The sequence below is a fragment of the Pipra filicauda genome, unplaced genomic scaffold (assembly GCF_003945595.2).
Source record: "Pipra filicauda isolate LSUMZ 115617 unplaced genomic scaffold, ASM394559v2 scaffold409_size848515_pilon, whole genome shotgun sequence".
NCBI lineage: Eukaryota > Metazoa > Chordata > Aves > Passeriformes > Pipridae > Pipra > Pipra filicauda.
The window spans coordinates 414,812-438,059 of NW_024104542.1; the positions used below are offsets into that span (position 1 = coordinate 414,812).

At 34.7% G+C, this 23,248-nt stretch overlaps 1 protein-coding gene across 2 annotated transcripts in view; it reads left to right on the plus strand.

The window, feature by feature from the left end:
• NCAM2 (neural cell adhesion molecule 2) overlaps nt 1-23,248 on the plus strand; it is a 276,313-nt gene that overhangs the window by 147,409 nt on the left and 105,656 nt on the right. For both annotated transcript variants that reach the window (XM_027713181.2, XM_039385372.1), the window contains exons 6-8: nt 2,946-3,063; nt 8,475-8,635; nt 15,751-15,896. In XM_027713181.2, coding sequence (XP_027568982.1) covers nt 2,946-3,063; nt 8,475-8,635; nt 15,751-15,896 — 425 coding nt within the window. The remainder of the gene's footprint in view (nt 1-2,945; nt 3,064-8,474; nt 8,636-15,750; nt 15,897-23,248) is intronic.

Below are 23,248 nucleotides of genomic sequence, written 5' to 3' on the forward strand. Positions count from 1 at the left end.
GTTAATATAATTGTTACATCTGTTAAGTATTGTTTTCCTATAAATGTAATTGCTTAATATTGAAAAAAAATCTAGTCTACTATGTAAATAGAATTCATTGCATTTCACAGTATCAGTAAATATAAATATGTAAAACCTGATTGTTGTTATTAATCATTCACAGAACATTAACAATTACTGCAAAACCTGAGTAGCAGATTATAGCAGTCCTGTTCACCCTGTATTTTTCAATGTTTTGTCATTTACAGTTAAACTGCAATTGATTTTTCATAATTATTCACCCTCACTGCATTAACATACTTTATAAACTGTTTTAAAAGTCATAGATACATTTTATTAAGATTAAAAGTCTTATTTATAGATTTTTGAATTTTTAATGAGGAATAAAATTTATAAGGAGTTACCTAAAATTTGATTTATACATTTTATAAGTTTATTATAAACTTCTAAGAAGGAAAAGGAATTAATTGAGACAAGACGGGGCATTTTACTCAACCTCTCTTAAATTCAGGGTTGACCTGTTGAAAGATAAATATCTCTTCATATATTGCCTGGAAAGGACACAGTTCATAAAGGTCATTTTTTATCTATGCCCTCTGTTTAATGTCAGTTTTGCAATGAAATTTTTTCCACCATGCCTTTTATATTCTGAACCTTAAATGCTTTGCCCTTGACTGGTCCTTCTCGGCAAACCTCGGTTTACAGAAGTCATTATCTAAGTTAAATTCTCAGTTAGTGTCAGCAGAAAGAGCAGGTTCTGGCACAGGTATTGCTAAATCCCAGGAGTCAAGCAGCAGTCTTTGAAGCAGAATTCTTTAGATTGTTGTGGCTAGCTCCTTCTGATGCTGCATTACCTCCACTCCTGGTTATCTGCAATTCTAAAACACTACTTTGCAAACTGTGGTTTGACTTTACATAATTTATTGGTGGATTAGAAACACAAATTGGGTTCTTCATACATTTATTATTACTCTAGACAAGAATTCTAACACTCACTTAGCTCTAATTTTCAATGTTGGGAGGAGAAGGAATTGCCAAATGAGTGATTCTGACGTGGTTGCTCATGTAGAATGGCATCAATTAAGAGCTATTTTCTGCTTCATTTATAGTAATAAATAGGTCTTCCTACATAAAATTTAATGTATAAAACTTGGTCCAAAATAGCTTTTAGAGTAATATCCATAAATAGATGAAAATTGTAGTGGTCTTTGGTTCACCTTTTAGTTCAATCCAACATACATACAAGAATAGAATCAAAGGTAAACAGATGTCTTCCCAGTAATAATGATGAGAAAAATAATTCCATTTCATTGTCATTGCTGTATCTCTTAGAAGATTAAAGCACTTAAGAAACTTAACCAAGTCATGGACCTGTAGTTCTTATTTGTGAGCAGTAAAGAACCTGCTGCTTCTGGCAAAAAATTGGTTCATCTCCTCATGTTCCTAAGTGTATTTTCACTTAGAATGCGCTGAAAAGGTGCTAAAAATAGCTAAAATGTATTAAACACTTTCTAAGCAACACTTTTTTATTGGAGATGGAGGAATTGCTGTTGCACACCACATGGTTTTTGTATGCTGAGTAGAGAAAATTTTAGATAGGAGAGAAGTGATCTGTGAAAAACAGTAAAACACACTGTAAAGAAGTGTGAAAAGTGTATAACAACATAGGCTTACTATTCACTGATAATTCTGGTACATAATTTTATGATAATTTGATATATTTAAGGTTCAGAAGCTGGAAGGGCTTCTGAAGTAGAATACTAAAGCTGAAATATTTGGAGCAAAGCAACAGAAGTTGATTCTCAATGTTTGATGAGAAAAACGTGTTAAAGTACATTGGGAAACCAAAAGCAAATTCATTGGGGTTTTCTGTTTCATCTTCTTTTCTCTAATGAAGTATAAATGTAAAAGGGATAACTGAGTAACTCTGACAGGATGTTCTTGCTAGCAGAGACCTGTATTTTCTGAAGCTCTAATCTCCTTTTCCCTTTCCTCTTCCTTTCTGTGACATTCTCTCTTTTGCACATATCTTCTTCCTTCCAATCTCCTGGGATTGTTTTTATTTGTATGTTTGGTAGAATCATGAAATGGTTTGGGTTGGAAGGGACCTTAGAGATCATTTAATTCCAATCCTCGTGCCATGGCAGAGACACCTTCCACTAGAGTTTGCTCAGAGTCCCATCCAACTTGGCCTTGAACACTTCATATTTGCTTGTTAGTCAATGGAAGCAGACCTTGGACAGACATGTGAAAATTACCAAATGAACAGATATATTAAATAGCAGCCTGTGAGTTGTGCTGTCTCAAATATTATTGCTAATTTTTCTGTCAGGTAGAGGTTCTCTGGGAACTGTTACAATTTTAGTAATAACTTTAGTAATGACACATCAAGAACAGAAACCATTCGTCACTCTCAGAACACAATTACAGTTTTTAGAAATACGAATAGATTGTATCCATTGGGTTCTATCACATTTCCCCTTTGAAAGCTGGTGATTCTCCTGCCCAGGAAGTATGCAAGAATTCAGCAAAAAAAAGTTAAATATTCATAATCAAGACTCCTGCATATGGACACCTCTTTTAAAAGCACTGTCTGACATCAGTGCATAGTTTTATGTATTATGTATGTATTGTCTTATACGTTAGGTATAACTACAGTCATCTTAGAATCTTCTCTATGAATATTGAAGAGCTGCTGAAAAAGACTTTAAAAAATTTATTCTATAGAAAAAACTGCTATAGATGTCCTGAAAATATTAGAAGTCCTGTGTTTATGAAAAGTAAAGAAATACTCATAGAAGTGTTTCATATTGTGACTTTATTCCCAAGTGTAACCATAAATTCCCAAATTAGCAAAGGATCCTGTCCTGCGCTTTAAATTGCTCCAGAAACACATAAGTTATTTTCTTTTTCATTAACAGGATGTAATGTATGATTTTTTCCAGTTCCCCCTGCAATTATTCTGCTACAGAAATCCTTCAATGCCACTGCAGACCGAGGAGAGGCAATAACTTTGTTCTGCAGAGCCACTGGATCACCTCCACCTGAAATCAGTTGGTACAGGTGAGTTCATTTGAGGGCTGCACATCGGGGAACATTGTTTTTATGCCTCACGATTTTCCACCACAGTCCATTAAGCTGTGTATCCTTAATTTCTCTGCTGAATTTTAGGAGCATTTGCTGTCTGTTTCTGTTGTAACTGCTAAAGCTAGATTAAGCATTAATAAGTGAATGAACTTGCACAAATTCAATTGCACTCAGGTTACCAGCAAGTGAAATAAACATAAAAAGTAACAAAAATACCGTATTGTCATGATTTCTTCATACGTGAGTGGAAAGAAATAAAGCTGAAGAAATGAGTCCATTTCCCAAAAACAACACAAGAAAAATGTAACAACAACTTTTCACATGAATGTATCAGGTAAAAACATAGGCATTTGTGCAATAAATAAATGCCCAATACAAATCAGCAATATTGGTAAAAAAGATAACATTTTTCCCATCTGTAAAAATAGATTCTAACCCTAACTCTCCATTTTAATGAGATTGAGAGGAGATATGGCTTCAGACACCTGTAGGACACGGAGATGTTTCACTGAATAAGTTTCAGTGTAATTTAATGTAATTTTAAAAGTGTAAAATGCTTTGAAAGTAGAATTGCTTTTAAAGCTCATGTATAGTTTTTTGATTTTATCAGTGACATGAGCATAGTACAGCTATGTCATTTGGGAACACTTACCATATAACATTTGTAAAAATTTAAATATCTATACACTCTGCGTTCTTTCCATTTGAACAAAGATGTGCATCAGTCCTGGGATATAAAATATCTCAACACCTAATACCAGTGCACATTTCTATTTTAGACCTGAATAATTTGCATCTACTTATATTATTTCAGGTGAATTAAAAGGTCATTCCATTTGCAAAATGGGCATAGAAGGAATTTCCATTAATTCTTAATCTTCTTTGGAACCTTTGAACATTGTTAGACTAAGGTTATCTTCCTTTGACTGATACCTTCATCTTAATAAGCCAAACATCAAATGTGAATTCGAATTTTTCTCTTGTACAGTTTGAATTGAAGGAAATGTAAATCAATAGAATGAAAAGTTAAGGAATTAATGTATCTTAGAATTCAAAATTTAGTGAAGAGGAGGAAAAAGATACCCAAAATATGTAGAGCCCAAATTAAAGAACTGATATTGAATTCAAGCTATGATTTAATATTCCTTTTATTTAATGTCTTTGAAGTAATTTTTTACAGTGTCTCTCTTACCTGAACAAAAATCTTGAGTTGCCTGAAATCTGCTATTCTAAGTGGCTTTGGTATAAGACAGCCAATATTATGGTGTATATATTGTTAAGGAAGAATGCATGAATTTCTGCAGTTTGTGTATATCCCTGTTTATTTTTGTGGGATTTTCCCCATGTTTTATAAATATATAGTTTATGATTATATAATATATATAAACATATAATATATTTTAATTATACATATTTTATATATATTATATTTTATAAATATTACAGAGAGAGGAACTTACCTCTGTGTCCACTTACCAGAGCCTCCTGAAGGATTGCCCATTGGTTTGCCAGCCCTCAAAGTGCTGAGTTTTTTAACCATTCATTAAATATTTTTAAAAGATTTTACAAAAGCTTCACAGGCTTGTGGACTGGGTATTGAATATTCAATGTGGAAGTTTCTGTTTTGTTTCCATTTCAGGAATGAAGAATATTGGCTTATATACCTCCCTTCCCTGTTGCTTTCTTTTTTTCTCTTTCATTATCTTTTTATTTTGTCTTATTAGATTATAAATTCTTGTCAGTAGAAAATATTCTTGCTTTTATATTTCCTGAGAGTGAGAGGTTTTTAAAGTAGTAGGTGGGATAGGATATTATTATTGATATGCAAACAGGGAAAAAAGATGAAGACAGATAAATTATTTTTTTCTAGAAGAAACAAAAGTTTCTAAATTGTAATACAGTACTAAATTTCTGCATCAAATTTCTAAATTCTCTGTTCTGAACATTTAAGGTTTCTTTTCACCAACATATAGATAGCCAGTTAAAATAAATCAGAATCATCTGATCTCTTTTCCTTGTTTTTGGTCTTACCTAACAATTATGCCAAGATAAAGACCTTTGCTTTCTATAAGACTTTAGATTCTTTTTCTTTAGAAATTGGACTGAGCATAGAAAAACTAGATCAACATAATCTTTCTTGATTTTGAGGAAAATCTAAAAAGCATTGTCAGTGGTAGGAAAGTCTGTCAAAACTGATTCATCTAATATTAATGTGCTTGTCATCCATTGAGAACTTAATTGAATCAGTTTATCAGAATCAATGGCCAATTATTCCCAATTTCATCTTGTTCAGTTTACTTTTTGATGTTGAATGTAAGTTTATAGTAACCTCGGTTTTAAGTTTCTATTTTAATAAACAAGTGGAATTATGGCTTGAACTTGATTAAATTTTAATGCTGATTTTGGAAGGATTATAATCTTTGTTAAGGGCAAGTTATGGAAATAATGTTCAGTTTTATGTCCAACTGTACCTTTTATCTTTGTGACTTCAGTCACTTTATTTAATTTGCCTCAGGTTAACCATTTGTAAAATGGGCATGTGCAATAAAATGATTTAATGGAAGTCTGTTTTCTGAGTTCTCAGAATAGCTAAGTATAGCTAATAGCTTCAGAAAGATGAAAACTATTATCATAGAGAATAATCATGCCATTTTCTGATGTGTCATTGCAAAACACTCAAAAGGAAAAGTTCTGATAAAAAGGGAATGATTTGTACTCCATCCTGCTGGAAGATTTTCGTTATATGGTATAGAAAGTACATCCATGTCTATTGAGGTGGTTCATCAAGATTATGGACTTGTTTTATATCCAGTTCAGTGTTCTTGTGTTGTCTTTTAAAATGGGCCCTCACACGAATTTTTCACTCATTGAGTCTACTGAAGTTTCTTTGGCAAGAACTGCAGAATTTGTATCTGTCCAAAAGTAGCCTCGCCTTGCTTACAATCCACTGATATTTTAGTCAATTCAAAAGTAGATTCCCTTGATGTTTCTTTTGTTTCCTTTTTGGTTTCCAATGAACTGAGTTTAACAAGTCAGCTTCAGCTAGGGCATGAAAAATGTCTGTATTTTTAAAATCAGATGGCAGTACTATTAAAGTGATATATATTCCTCTGTGTTGATTGTAAACAAGATGATGAACAAATAGTCTTAAGCTTTAAACTCTTTAGGACAGTGCATAATGTGTTCAAGCTTGAACTGTTTACATTCACCCTTTTCATTTCCAGGTGCTGACGATGTTTAAGATTTTGTCAATTTAAAATGAATGCATCTGAACTAATGTGTATTTTTTTTTCTCAAAAAATATTTTAGTTCGCTTAAAAATAAGTCATTTTGAAACACCTAGGCCAGAAAAAAGGTCAGCAAGGTTTAGTTACTGCTCTATTTAATATATATATATATATACACACAGAGAGAGAGAGAGAGAGTGTGGATATTTCATGGACCAAGAGAATCTAATTCTTTTGCTGTTTAACTGGTATCTCTATTGAAGCTGATATTGCATTAATGTAAAGATAACCTTCAGAGAAGCAATGCTCTAATGGAATTAAATTAGCCAGGACTGAAAGATTAAGATCCTAATGTAGATACAAGTCATGAACTGGAAATCTTTACTCATGCGAATAGTCCTGCTGAAAACATGATGATTGTTTACAGTCGTGGTGATAAATTACTCCGGTAAAGTTTAGCTGGATCAATTTCCCGATCTTTCCTGACAGGACTTAGAATTATCTTACAAAAGAAATAATCTACTTTAAATGTGTTATTCATATTTTCCTGTTATCTAATTTCAGCATCAGTCCGAATCTCTCCTGTTCACTGGAGGGTCCAGGGAAATGCTCATTTCTGCTTAGAAAGTGCCATAGATATCAGTGATGTTTTTGAAAAACAGGCATCTGGAAATTACTTCTAACCTTGAATATAGAGTTTTGTCTCCTAAAAGAAATCACTGGGGAGTTTTTGGTTGTTGGGGATTTTTTATAGTTGTTTGTTTATTGCTGTGTGGGTTGGTTTTTTTATTTGTATGTTTGTTCTGGTTTTGGTTTTGGTTTTTTTCTGTGAGATCACCTAATGTGGAGAACTAGACTATTATTGGTCTATAAAACAATTTCTATGATTTGCTTTAGAAACAAAATGAACAAATATCATAATAATGTCTTGAATTTGACAGCTAAGTGGACTACAGTTATTTACAAAAAAATGTTACTAAAATGTGAGTTATTAACAGATATTAATACTCCCAAGAAATAAGCAGTATCCTCACTTTTAGGGAAAATATAATTTCAGAAATTATTAAATATGTGTAATTATTGTTAGATGAGAATGAAATGAAAATAGTTGTTGCTTAAATCTTGAATTAAATTTAGATGTCCAAAACTAGGCGCATTGAATAGAATAGAATATTTGAGTAATGTATATTATTTTTATTTTAAAGTAGTCTGTTTTCAATAAATTGGCATTGTCAGCAGCATTATCAGTGCTTATGAAAATCAAGCAATTTCTAGATAGGTGGTTATGAGAAGGGGCTGTCGATGAACCAATGGAAATAAGATCAAAGGAATCCTTTACAAACTGGGCAGAATCAGAAAAAAAAATATTGAAAGTTAAAATTGCACTCTTGAAAAAGAAACTGTGTGTGTGCGCCAAGGTGCTCAAATGGAACGGTCAAGCCTCGCTCAGCCCTCAGAATTGTTCACAGGTTTTATTATTTCTCTACCATCTGGTCAGAACTCATTCTAACATCTGGAGACATGCCTGCTTACTAAGTTGTGGCTGGCCAACAACAACTGAGAGGAAATAAATTGGAAGGGTTCTCGATGTGCCAATAGGCTCTACGTGTATGTAATCTAAATTTTTTAGAAGTTGCTAAGTTGTTACTACTGTGAAATGCAGCAGTTAAAATTAGAAAATATGTTTTTAAATGTTTTTCACGCACAAGTGTGTATTTAACCAATTTCGCTCTGTCCTTCCTTGAGTGTAAGCCGTATGTTAGAGTTCTGTTCACAACCATTTTTCTAACGTTAGGTCAATATCGAACGTTTAAGAACAAAGATATTGTAGTATTTTTAATACTTTTTATTTTATAACCTGACAATAATGTTGTGCAGCTGGGGTCTTGAACATCAAGATGCAGTTCAGAATGTGTTGCCTGTGTCTAGAATATGCACGTTCTTATGGTAAAACACTGTGATCCTGAATACCAATTTTTGCCGTCCTAAAATCAACTCCCTTCTCTACATATTGCCAATTAATGCATTTTTAAGGCCAGCATATTAGCATTCTCTTCCCTCAAGTATTATTTTCAGCATATTGATGCTTTCATAGCCCATAATTCCAGAGTTTGGAACCTACTGGTTGAGTTATACATTGTTCTTTTTTTTTTTTTTTAGGAATGGCAAACTTATTGAAGCAAATGAAAAATATGTGCTGAGAGGAAGCAATTCAGAACTAACCATAAGAGATATTAAAAATATCGATGCGGGTCCTTATATCTGCAATGCTAAAAATAAAGCAGGAAATGACAAAAAACAGACATTCCTTCAAGTTTTTGGTAAGTACTGCATAGTATGTCCCATCCTGCCTTTTTAAATATAAACAGTGGGGAAATGAGGTGATAATTCACAATTTTCAGTGGAACAGTATTTCTGCAAGGTGCCTACTGATGCAGCAAACCACCCTCTGTATAATCTTACAGCTTCTTTCCTCCCTGTTGGCTCCTTTAACCTTTACACCTGAATTTAATTTTGAAAGGCTATCTTCAGAATTTGCTTTTCTGCTATTCAGATACAGTACAATGGAGTGTTAAATTGTTAATTCACTCTGGTTTTCCTTTAGAAGTTGTCTGCTTGTATGAAAACCAAGAAGAGAAAGAGGGGGAAATTCTGGCTTATTTGGACTTCTAAAGAGTGAGGGTTTTTAATAAGAAAACACCATGCAGAGATGTTCCTGATTTTTTAATTTGTGGTTTTTTTCTTGACTTTCATTTTTTAAATGCATGATTGCAGATGTAGTCATGAAAATATTGGCTGATCTGAGTTTCAAAGGATGAAAGTAATAACATAAAACTCTTATTTCTCTTTCTATACTCCACCACCTAATCTGTGTTAATGATTCTCTCCTTCACATAGAACTGATAATTTATTTGAAGTTTTGTTTAGATATAACCTGGTGAGAGTAGGCATCTGTGAGAATGTAGAAAACATCCCTAAGGATCACCGTGCAGGAAAAAGGCTGTAGCTAACTTATGAAAAACCTACAAAAATGAATATATTGGAGGGTTTTTTTTACATTAATGATAGCTTTTAGAAGAGAGAAAGACTATTTACATTTGAAGACTTAAAGGTTGTACTTAGGACCATGGGAAATCAACTTTCCAGCTTAAAAAAAAATAATTAAAAAAAAAATAAATATACAAAGTGAAACAGTTCTAATAGCAGAGGGTAATCTGGTCCTTTGCATTGGAATAGCTTAGCTGTTGGATTTGATAATACTGCCATTTGGGATCTGGGAGCCTGAGGCTTAAGCCATTGCGTCAGATGAACACAACCCACTGCCTTTCCTATCTGAGAAACTCTTCCCAGCCCTCCACGCTGTACTGTTTCCAGAGCTCTGTACCCCAGGTGTGTTGCCCAGCTATTGGGCTGTTGTCCTTGAAAGTTGTTGCTCTTGAGGTACTTGAAAGTTATTCTCAATTATTTCATTCTTTCATCTTTTAGCAACCACTTTGCTGGGGGCTCCCTGGAAAGCTAAATCCAGATGTTTTAGTAGACGCTATTAATTGGTTTAATCCATTTTAAACCTACGCATCCTTTTTGTTTCCCTGACATCCTAAACTCATAAATTCCTTATATCGTTTCTTTCTGGCATGAAAAATATTTTCTTATGTGTAAGTTTGGAACCTATATATCCCTTTGGGTGATAATTATCATTTTAAGATAAAAAGTGAAGAATAATTCCGTAGGTTCTTTGGATCAAAGTAGTTTTCTCTCTTACTAGTTCATTTATTTTTGAGCTATGACTTTTCGGTCAATTTAGCTTCTCCTTCTGTGGAAACCATTGTGAGTCTCTGAACAGTGTATTCCTGTACCTTTCTGGTTATAATTCCATGTGGCAAGGCGGGAAAGGCACATGGGGTTTGTGTTGTGAGGGGAACTGATCTTGGTGCCCTCTCACATTCAGTTTTTCTCTCTGGCTCTCCCCGAGTACCAAACCTGTGTTTCCTCAGAACTGTTTGCAGCATCTCCCACATCTCTTTCCTGAGTGGATAATTTAGAGGTTAATGTAGCAAATCTTGAGCACACCATCAAGTATTCATATTTAGTTACTTTTCCTGTGTGCTTTACTATTGAATATATTTAATTTAAATTATAATAACCTGTATGCTGGTAGTTAGTCCCTGTGTCATGATTTCACCCAGCAGGCAGTTAAGCATCACACAGCAGCTCACTTACTTCTCCTTGCCAGCAGTGGGATCATGGAGAATGCCAGAAGGAAAAAAAAAAGTAAAATTCAAGAGTTGAGCTAAAGACAGTTTAATAGAACAGAAAGGGAATAATAATAATAATAATAATAGAATCAAAATATACAAAAAAGTGATGCCCAATACAATTAATTGCCCACCACCCACCAACCAATGCCCAGCCAGTTCCTGAGCAGTGGCCCTGGACAGCTTTCCCACAGTTTATATGCTGACCATGGCACCATAAGTGTGGAATATCCCTTTGGTCATTGGGGTCAGCTGTCCTGGCTGTGTCTCCTCCCAGCTCTCTGTGCACCTGCAGCCTCCTCTCTGGTGGGGTGAGAAGCTGAAAAGTCCTTGATTTACTGTGAACATTGCTCAGCAACAACTAAACCATCAGTGTGTTACCAACATTATTCTCATCCTGAATCGAAAACCAGGTGAGCTACTAGGAAGAAAATTAACTCTATTTCAGCCAACAGCAGGACACCTTAGGGAATAGTATGATCAATTAAGCCTCTTACCTTATTTGTAATCTCTACAACTCAGTGTAATTTTAGTTTAATATTGCCTCTACAAAATCACCTCTCTTTAACTGTGAAAATGTGGAGCACACTTTTAATTTCTGCTACAAAGAACTTTACTTTTTATTTTTCTGTTTCATGCAGGTTAAACTCCCAGTCATATGCACAGCCAACAACTTATTATACTTTTCTTCCCATTAAATGTGTTAAAATAACCTGTGCTCTGAAAATGGCAAGGCAGATGGGTGGTTATTATAGCTAAACAGTACACAAACAGCTAGTTTGTGTTAAAATGGCCTATTAAATTACATTTCTCTTTCCCACTTCATTAGCTTACTTGTCTCAAAAACCTGCTATCTTGAATTCTAATTTACAATGCCAACTCCTCGGGGCAGCAACTACTGTTTCTACTACAACTGGGCTCTGGCAGGGTTGAAACTTGTTCACACATTTCTACATTCCTTCTTCCTCTCCTTTGCTTCCTTACCTGTTTGGAACACCTCTACCATTTAAAATAAAAATGATCTAATCTATAAAGGCAGTGATGACAGTTTTCTCAAAAGACAAGTCTTAAATCCCTTTGAGTGTGAAGTAGTAACAGCATTTTAACCTGTTTCAATGACACAGTCTAGAAAGAAAAACTTGGGTTTATCATTCGCTAAATCAAGTCAACATTTCATACTGGTATGTGTGTGAATCCTTATGATGTCAGGAATCAAGTTTCAGCAATCTCAGGTATTTCCACGTTGGTCTCTAGTTTGTTTACTAAATTAAAATTGCACTGGCAGTTTCCAGGAGGATGGAGCTGCAGTTTTGATGATTCAAATATGGCTGTGCAGGAAGAGAGCAGAAAAGTATGATTCCTCCTGCGATATCTTAATCAGGAGATCCTATCAGGCAGTGATACAGGCATACTAAGCCTCTCACCAGTAAATCCATGTTTGTCTCAATTACAAGCTGATTAAAGCAGTTCTTCTGATGAGATATAATCAGGACTATCCCAAGCTTTATATATGTGTCGCTTCCAAAGGCTGATGAAGCTTTTTTGCTAAAGATATGGGTAGAACTCTGTGAATGCAATAAATTATGTAGCTTTTCCAAGAAATTGGTTGTCAGCAAACAATGACAAATCTAAAACTTCAGGTAGTTATCTGTATTCTTCATAAGGTTTTTGGAGAGGCTTTAGGTGCACAACAGTGAGACAAATCCAAAAGAGACCAAGGATGGAATCCGAAAGAAACTTGTTTATTGAGGAAGTGTTGGAGAACTTAACACCAACCTTCCCTGCTCAGAGAGCAAACTTTCCAAACATTAAATTTTATTTCTTTATTTTGCAGATCACTCTTTTCATATTTATAAAATGCATGTCTTGTAATAAGCAGTTCCTTACCTTCTAAATAAAATAATTTTAATGAAGTTTAAGCATAAGTCCCTTCTATAATCAACAATTTTTTATTTCATCCAGGTGATCTAGTTCACAAATTTTAAAATTACATCACTACAAAAAGTATTTCAATATTTTTGACTGAAGAAACCAGTAAAGACATGGAGGCTTTCTGAATTTGCATTCCAAGACTCTACATTTTTATATGCTTCATATTTGCTAGAATACAACAAGCAAATACCCATTCAGTTGGAGAATGACCTTATTAATTTAGAAAGAACAGTTAAAGAATTGGAGGCAGAAGGGAGGATGAAACAACTGTTTCAGTATTTCTGTCAATACTGGTCTTGTCATTTTCAAATAAATATTGTTATTTACATGTACACAAATGTATTTTAATATTTTTCAATGTCCAAAATGTCATTGAAAGGTATTCAGTGCAAAAAATTTTATTCAGTAGCAAGTTATGACTTGTGACCTACAAAAATGAAGCAATTAAATAATATCCCCCATATGAGCACTCTTCTTCTTCCAAGTAATAACTGTCAGCTAGACATATTTGATGATTAATCTGTGCTTATTCCTTTAAATGTCAGCTGCTCTTGTCTAAAATGTCAAGCTAAAACTTTTTATCTCGTAGTGATTCATTTGAAGAAGGTCTTAAAAAAATTTAGAATATGTCTAAGGTTAAAAATTAAAGAGTATTATTTATATGTTTTGGAACATGCATCATCTTGAGCAGATTATATTGTCTGTCATCTTGTCCAGATGTGGAAATCTTCTTGTTCTGATGGAAATAATGTAATTATAAATTCTGAAAAATTCTGCCACAACTCTTTCCATTTTTTCCAGGGATGATATTATATCAAGGGAATGAAAGGATAGAACAGATTATATTGTAGCCAGGTGATATGGTTGTAGGAATACAGTGCCTGAGTGCCAAGGTCAAATATTTCATAGGCATTTGGATGATCCTGAAAGTGAGAGTAACAACTGAAGATATTTTGAAGTTTAATATAATTGTCTTGTCTCAAATTCTTTTTTTGTTTTTAGTTCTTTCCACTGACATCCTTTGTTGAATCACAGAGGAGAGTTTCATATTTTCTCAGCCAAATTGATATCCTGCTGCTGCATCCAATAAATTTGGATCTAGTTGACATTTCAAGAACCCCTGATCACTCGGGTATTTTCTTTCTACACATGATGTCACTCACCATAGATATATATTAATGAAGCAGGATGTTAGTTCAGTCCTTTCTTAGGTCAAATGCTACTTGTTTTTAATCTCTATGCAGTAAACATACAATAGTTTATTCATAATAGTCAAGGGTGAACAGACAGTAGACAAGCAACAGGAGGAGTGTGGAGAAAAGGGATAAGGAGTGAGATAAGAATGGTGTGGTGGAAATGGATAAAAGAGAGGTGGGTGATGTATCTAGAGACAGCAAGTTTGAACCTGGTTTTTATGTTCTTCTTGCTGATGCTGAATGCAGCATCTATCTGTGAGACAATGGCCATAAGTGAAATAGTGCTCATAAAATGAGAGGAGACGAGACATAAGGAAAACATTCCTCACTGCAACAGGCTGGTGAGAGGGGCTGTGCAGTCTCTGTTCTCAGCATTTCTCAGGATAGTGCTCCACAAGTCCCTGAGTAATCTGACCTGAACAGGGTCTATTGACCCTGTGTTGATGAGGAGGTTGGTCCAGATGACCTCCTGCAGTCCATTCCAACCTGAATGATTCTCTTTCCTTTTTTGATCCATTAACATAAGCCAATATTGCTCTTCTGCATAGCTATACTTTAGTAAGGCCATTGGAAATCAGGTTACATCTCTTTATTTTCTGTTTCATATGGAGTACACTATTGCAGTGCTTCCTCAAAAGCAAAACTCAGAAAAAATACATAGAAAATATATTGTTTTCAATAAATGTATTGAAAGTCGATGAAGTCAATGTTAAGAGCTACCAAAATTTAATTTGCTCATGTAATCTGAATTCACAGCTTTTGGGTGTAAACTTAAAGAATCATATTCTTATTACAGGATTACAGGTTAGATTTTCCAGTGGGATGAGTGCCTCATTTAATCTGTAAAGTGGATAGGTTCAGAGAAATTTAGTAATCATTATATATGAAGTAATACATAAGACCAAAAGATTTTTACTGAAGATACTTGAATGCCGTGGAAGAGAGTAATATTCTATGCATAGTTCTACAAGAGAGTTCTTTTGTGATATCGTACAGATAAGTCCTTGCACATACTACCAGAAATTGTGTTGCATATCCAAATAACCTGACAAGTTAAAGTATAGATTGAGAGCTGTAGTTCCTGTGTAACTGAGGATATAAAGTGGAATGATTTGAAGAATGCAAATAATACCTGGAATTTTTTGAATGTATTTTACCACTAGTATAGTTGGTAAGCAAGGATTAACAGCTTTGGATCAGAGGACTCTTCAGTTCTTAATAGAGGTAATACCAGTGTGATGTGTTTTTTATTGGGGGATTTTGTTAAATTCTGTAATTTATGTAAGGCAATTAAACATTGCTAAAGATCAAAGTCCATGAATAGTGATAATGCTTTTTTTTTCCTGAATAATTTGCATTTGAAGACAAACACAGATTATCATGGAATCAAAGAATACCTGAGTCAGGAAAGCATTTCTGCAGACCATCTAGTCCAGAGTCAGCCAAAGCAGGTGTCTTGGGACCAAGTCTATCTGGGTGTTGAGTATCTTCAAGGATGGAGACTCCACAATCTCCTGGGCAGCTTGTTCTGCTCTTGAGTTACCCTCAGGTTTTCCCTCTTTCTGTGTTTCAATTTGTGCCATTGGCTCTTGCCCTCTCACTGGGCACCACTGAGAAGGTTCTGGCTCTATGTGTACTCACCTCTGTCAGGTGTTTATACACATGGATGAGGTCCCTGATCCTCAGGGGTGAATTGCTGGCTCATTCTCAACTTCTTGACCACCAGGACCCCTTGGGCCCTCTCTGCAGAGCTGCTTTCCAGCCAGTCAGCACCCAGCCTGCCCTGGTGCATGGGGTTATTCCTGCTCAGAGGCAGGATCATCATGGAATCACTGAACCTTTGCTTCACTCCTGAACTGGCAGAGAGCAGTGAGGGCTGGCTGGTCCCTAAGGGGGAAAAAAAGCACGCAAACACAGCCACCAGGGCAGGTCAACCAGGATCCATCCCACACTCCTCCAGGAAGGGAGGAAAAAAAATAAGTGATTTTAAAGATAAATTTTGAGATGACATTCTTTGTGCAGGATCAGTAATGGAATTTGTATTTTCAACAGTGCAGCCTCAAATAATACAACTTAAAAATGAAACCACCTTTGAGAATGGGAAAGCAACCCTCATCTGTGAAGCAGAAGGAGAACCTGTCCCAGAGATTACTTGGAAAAGGGCCTCTGATGGAATGACTTTCTCTGAAGGCGATAAGGTAAATTTGCATTTAATGTATAAAATATCTAAATAAGTATTGTCTGGCTAATCTTCTTTTTGCAAGCAGAAAATTAATTTAGAGATAGATAATGGTAGATTCCTCTGAAATTAGAAGGAATTGCTATTTTCCAAAGTAGTAAAAGAGACATGGAGATTTTAAATTTGAAATTAAAAAAAAAAAAGGCAATAAAATACTGAAAGGTAATTCATCACTACAGGCTTAAATTTTAATACATAATCCCTACTAATGGTTTCAATGTCATGATGGCTATACATAGCCCTTTTTCAGTATATTTGGACTCTGTCCAGTAATCCTCAAAATGAAGTGGAGCTTATAGATATCTAAAATTAAAAAATCTGAATACTCTGGAGTTCTTTATTTCCCACTTCATTTTTTTCATTCTACTTTTCTTTTTTCTTGTATTTTTCCTTGTGCAGAGGACAAACTGAGCCTATTTTCCCATTTTTTCCCCATTCTCGTGTTTTATTACAAAAGTAAATTGTGTAGAGAAAGATTGCAGCCTGACAATGAGGAAAGTCAGTTACTGTGGGAACAAGAGCTGTAATTAGATGGAATGGTGAAAGTAAAAGGGCACAGTGTAGTGTTATTCCTAACCATGTAGGCAGCAAGCTGTTTCTACAGAGCTCTTTTTAATTTTCCCTTTTTAAAAGTAATTTTCTTTTGGTATTTGAACAAGTATTTCCTTCTTAATTTCCTGACATAAGCTACAGAATTTCTCTGTACTGGTTAAAGTAAGACATACTATCTTTCTGGCTAACTAATTCAGAATTTTTACTTCGGATAATCAAATACAGTCTTCTTGCAGATTTTTGCATATTCTTAGGCATTGCTTAAAAAAACCCAAACAGTTGAAAACCTGTGCAGCAGTCATGTCACTGAGAGAACTAGATACATAGTAAGTCACTCAATTTATAGGGAATTGCTGTATAATAAGGAATTATGTACTTTCATTATTTGTATTCTGAAGGAGAAGGTCTGGTCTGGTCTAATCTCTGACTTGACCTTTCCTGGAATTGAGGCAATTTGTGAGGCTCTGTCTACCATTTTCCTGCTCTGTGATTTCCATTTTGAAGCAATATAACAGTTTTTCTAAATTAATTTTTCAAACAGTTTTGCATTAAAATAAAGCAGTTTCTCTCTTCCTTAAATATTTCAAGTTAAAGGTCATCTTTCTGACCCACAGAGATTACACTTGGTTCAAAGGTTACAAACGTGCCCTCTCAGTTATGTTTTAAATGATCCTGAAATAACTTTGTTACATCAGACACTGAAAAGAAGAGCAAATAGCAGAAACAAGCTTAAAAATGTTGGTGTAGTTGAAACTTGAAATTTATTCAGTGCTTATATAGGACAGTATCACGTTCTTAATTCCAGTTGCAGGTGGTTAAGCTGCCAGACAGGTTGCTGTAGTATTCTCTGAACTTTAGTTCAACTCAGTAATACTGACAATCAGACAAAAATCTATATTCACTTCCTACTTGTGTGCTGACATACTCTATGTGGAAGATAAAAAAAGTGAGAATAAATACAGTTACGTGGTTTCCTTTGTTCTAGCCAATGAAAGAACTCTGTGTATTGCTCAGGGGAGAGTTTGTGCTGAATCTTGAATAAATGTTCTGAAATACTGTATATGTTCTTGAGCTATAAAATATGCTGCTACATTTGCCCTGTGGTCCTCCAGCTTTAGGGTGCCAAAGGCTTGGCTTGTGCTTTCCTACCAAATTAGGCGACTAGGGAACAAAACTGGCAGTGATTTAATTATTGAATAATTGTTGAATAATACAGCAATGTTTTGCACATAGAAAGAAAAGGGAAAGGTGAATTGAAGAAAATGAGGGAAGAGGGGGAGTAACACAGAACATAGTCTTAAATTGAAATTATTACTTATGTGTGATAACTGTTGAAGTAATATCCAATCACAAGACAAAATACATTATGCATAAAGATTATAATCTACATTCAATGGATGCATCTTTTGAATTTTTGCCAATTTTTAAACATTCTTGGTATTAACTGCACTTTATTCAACATTTCTGTTGAATTAAGGGTATCATTAGGGGATGATTTTTTTTCATAGAAGATAGAAGAACTGCTTGTGCTAGAACATTAACATGATGATGATTAAAGAACACAGAAACTGCTGTTCTTACTTTTTAATTATACTTTTATTAATTTTAGTATGTACCTCCTCAGTCATGTTGTTCTTGTTTTGCTAAAATGCAAACATACCTCACATGGATAAGGAAGAAGGCTGAATGTGAGATCTTTCTTAGCCTGCATGGATTCAAAATGTTTTCTTTCCAGTGATAGGTCTTATAATGGGGACGTAGGCTTTCCTGAGTTTTGAAATTATTATGTCCTAAAGAATGGAAAATATGCACCAAACTCATAGATCAAAGAAGTAACCCATCTGGGCTTAAGGAGGATAATATTAATGAGTAAGAGCTCTATAATTATCTCTTTGGAAAAACAGCTTTGATAAAGGATTTTCAGTACTTCAGAAGTGTGTATTTGAAAGCTGAAGCCAAGTGAGTTCAAATCAGAAGCAAGGAAGCCTTTTCCTCTCTCCTTTTATCAGTTAGCCTTTGGAACAATCTACCACACAGTGCGTGTTCCCTCTTTCACTGACAATTTGAAATATAGGGATCTTTCCCTTTCTTCTGACCTCTCTTGAAAGTTAAGTAAAAGTTTTCCAGGAGGTCACATTAGATGACCTCTGTCATCCTTCTATGGCTTTTTTAACCCATAAATACATGAGAGTGGGGAAGGTTCAGTAAATTAATGGCTATGCAGGATGGAAGGTGTTCGTCTCACATTTTAAGGTATGAAAATGGAGGTTTAGTCCAAGACCAGAGCTTCAGCTGCTGTTTCAGTGTCAAGCCAAAGCTCTGCCTCTGCTCTTCTTGTCCCCAGCTCCCCAGCACTGCACATCCTTGCACTAATGTGCCAACCTGGCTGTGCCCCTTCCAGCTGTGATTTGAAATGATGTGGTCCTAAAGACCACCGTGCTTCCAGCAGGCCTGGCCCTTCTCCCAGTGAAAAAGAGGAGGCAGGAGAAGAGTTGCTTTTTTTTAAGAACAGAAGGAAAGATAGTGATTGGATTTGATTTGGCATAATCACTTGTAAAATGGGGTTTGGATGTGCACGTACATATCTATACATATCCCTCAAGGAAAGCATGTCCTGATCAGTGGTACAAAAATGTCATTGACTCCTCTGAATCCTGCAGAACTGTGAGGGCAGAGTTTAATACTCTACTTTCATAGTATCTAATTCTAGCAGAAATATTAAAGCTGACCAATGTTGTTTGTAATTGCCCTGTTTTGGAATACACATTACAATAACAAATGGGGCTTGATATGAGACAGTGGCTACGCTGTATGCAGCACATGTCCAAAGAGACATATGCTGAATACCCTGAAGAATTTGTGACCTAAACACACACAATGAATGAAAGAAGTCAGTACAGAGAGATCCCAGTCAAAACTTGGTTTTTGGATTTAAGATATGGATTTATACTGTATTTTTAACTGTACTTTGTACTGTATTTAAAACACTGAATATCTCTCAAGTATCTTATACTGTTTTCCTTGTATCCACAAGTAAAAAAACCCCTGTTTTTCAACTTTGTAATGACAACTTTACAGAAACAGCTTGAATTCTGCTTTGCTTCATCTACCTTCCATTGTAATAATGTGTGTCTCTCTGTGAAATTCCCTGTGACATTGTTTATAAATATTTCAGAGTTCAGACCAATAATTAAGTTATTTTCCAAGTTTGAATTCACTTTATATTGGGATGCAAATCGTAGCTATGTGGAACTTGTAGAGTTTTTCATAGTTTTTATGATCAGGCAATAGGCAAAGTTAAAGAATTTGGGGTTTGTTTTATCTTTTTCTTTGAAAGGTCAACTCTGTTTTTTCTTCAAGCCTTTTAAATCCACTTCAACCATTACAAATGATAACAAAAAAAAAAAAATCAGATTTTTTTTTCTCCCTGTATATGCTGTTTCTGCACAAAAAGACACAGTGTTACAGTGTCAGTCTTTTGAGACAGTAATGAGAGTGCTTTCAAATTCTTTCTTATCAAGGATCAGGTCTTTATCTGAAATGAATCACAGAAAACGTAGATGTATCTAGGGTATTTTAATTGATTCCAGGAGATATCTTTCTTTTACTGAGCTATACAAATGCTGCTCTTTGTAAATAATTCTCCTTTGAATAGTTGGAAAAATGTAAGAGGCAAGTCTCTTTGCCATGTTGGAGAAAATTATTATAACCTGTTTCAACTACACATTGTGTGAAAAGCTTCTACTTACAGTATCATAGAATATTTTTGTTGCTACAATATTAGCACAGGCCTGCAGGTCAGAACAATTTATGTAGCCAGCTGCAATTACGTTTGATTATACAATTGAGACACTCTGCAAACAATTCAGTCAGGCCTCAAAGGTTGTTCTGTTTTTAACCACAAATGACTCTTAGTGGGATTTACATGTTAAGGCTATGAAAACAAGAGTATTGTGACTGGAAGGAAAAGGTAAGCAAATGGACTTGAGCAACAGGGTCACTAATGTTGGGTAATTAGTACTGTTGAGAATATGCGGATTTTTACCCTACAGCATATGCAAATAATGGAGCACATATGACCACTGAATAGGAGACTCTCAGGGGCCATCTGATCCATGGAAATCTCTATATGGTTTGGTGCTTCTTCATTTTCTCTATGGCATGCTCAGCTACACTGATAGGGAGTTAGGACAAACTCTTTGCTAACTAGAAGGAGCAAAAAGTGAAGTGTACAGTTGGGAGAGGTGACAGAATTTTAGTAGGAAGACTGAGTTTGGAGAAGAAGGATTTTTTGCAGTTGGAAATGAAGAGCAGCTTTCTTTGGTGACCTGAGGAAGCGTTACGGTAGGAAAGCTGCAAGGAAATGTGGGTATTTCCAAGTTCTTAAGTAGCTCAATCAATCATCTGAGCTCTGCAGTCCTTTAAGTAAACAATATCTGCAGTGATGTGTAAATGAAGGCACAGCTGAAGCTGGAAATTATTTTGAGGTACCACAGCCTCAGCCTCAGTGCAGCCTTGGCTGGTGGTTATATTGACAGCTCAATACTAAATGTCAGCCACACAACCAGAAAGCCTTTCAGAATTGTTCCTCTTTTGGCATCAAAATTAAATTATCTCTTACTCAGAGTAGACCCAAATGGCTGTACATACACACAGACATAGATGTATTCATGTTGTGTGGATGGCTGTATTGGTATTACACTAGCTCAGAATCCTCTCGCTTTTGTAAATTTTTTCTTTCAGTAAAACTTTAAGGTCACCTTCCACTGGGAAAAATTAAATAAGCAGAGACTGAGTTGTTGATTATTTAAAGAAGACAAAAAGGCAAGAAAATGTAAAATTTAATAACTCTTCTGGCTTAAAAGCTTAAAAAACCTAGGGAAAGAAAGACATTTATTTAGGAGCATGACTAATTTATTCAGTTGTTTAATGTGATGCCTTAAATTAATACAAAGTTTTTATCCATTCTGTAAATGGGTAATCCTATTTTTAACAAATTTATATTTAAAATTTAAAAATTGTCTCCCATTTAATCTATTTGCAGATATTTTTGGCTACTTTCTGTGGATTGTGGTGCTGTATTTACTGGCTGAAATAAAGCTGTACAGGCTTGGAAATGGTGTTTCTTTCCCTTCCAATATTAGCTTTTCCCATTTAGCCATAAGTGTTGATATTAGGTCTGTTACACTAAAGAAGAATGAAATTATCAGGGAACTTCTTTTTTGGACAGACATTTCCTGCAGTATCAGGGCAGCTTGGACTTTATTATTCATTCATTTCTTCCGCAACACAAAAAAATTGTTTCATGAGCTTCTGCCTACGTATGAGTTGTATTGTCTGCTAATGGTTTAAGAACTTCCAAAGAGCTGTTATTTGTTTGATGAAATAGAGATCTTGTACCTGGTGATACCTTAAGTGATACATCCACACTTTATAGGCTGGTGCCAGTTGGAGCTGTTATTCACTGATAGGATATTCTCCAGAGACTTCAAAAATGTTGTGTTTTTTACATGCTGCCTGCACAGGTAATGAGCACAATCAATGGCACAATCAGCAGTGCAAGGCTGGCAACATGTATTTTACACAGTTAAAACCTGTCAGCAGTTTTCTGACCTGAAAGACAGCTTGAGTACCCTTATATATTAAGAGAAAATAAGTCTTTAGACTTATTTAGGATGACAACAAGTGGGCTGGATTCTATTTTTCAATCTGTTGTTTGATTTGTTTAATAAACTCTCTAAAACTATGTGTAATAGTTAGTTCTTAATAATGTATTAACATCCTTAGTTTACTTAAAAAAACCCAACATATTTTCCTATCACATTTTCACTGTACCATCTCTCTGTGTGCATCTACTCATAAACTGTTTTTTCTACTGATACCATTTTTCCGATTTCAAACACAGTTCTCAGATTTCAAACAGACACATTATACCACTTTAACATGACAATGATGATGTACAAAGTGAAGACTCTACAGCATCCCTTACTGACAGATTCAGCAAACAATATTTCTTAGGACTGCACAAATGAAAGATAGGTCTGAGCTTTGATTCCTTGTCAAAATAACTCCCATCTCTTAGGGACTCAGCTTTTGTTATTAAAATTTCTAAGTGTTCCGTAAATAATGTTGTTAATAATAATATAGCTTTTATCTTTTTACAATTCCTGCTTGTGCAAGTAAAGCTTTGACATTTATGTCAAAGAATTAGTAGCATGTGGTAATCTTTACCTTACTGCAAGCTGATGATCTGAAATGCTTTAATATATCTTATAGGTAACATTAAAGCCCTTGGGGTTATATTACTGAGTAAAAGTTGTTCGAGTTATCATAGTATTCTATAAACATTCCTCTACTTAAAATAATATAAAAAATCGGATATTTATTATAGAAAGTTGCATTAAGAATACAGTTTTGTGAATATTTAGAGCTCCAAACTGAATAAATACCATTTTACCAGTACATTTAAAAAGTCTCATTTGGTGTTATGGTCTGTTGTTCAAAGTGTATTTTCTGCTTAAATTTAGAAAATGTAAAAATAAATACAGAATCTCATCAGGAACTACACTGACTTCCTTTGGAGCTTTTAAATGTAGAGATGAATAATAATAATAAAAGAATTAACATACATTCTGATTAGATAAACACAATACTTAGAGTATGGAACATGTGATGTTATTTATACCATAGTTATCAGTGCTTCCTTGTCACAAATGTAGAGTGATTTCAATAACACCAGAACTATAGCAGTCCTGTATT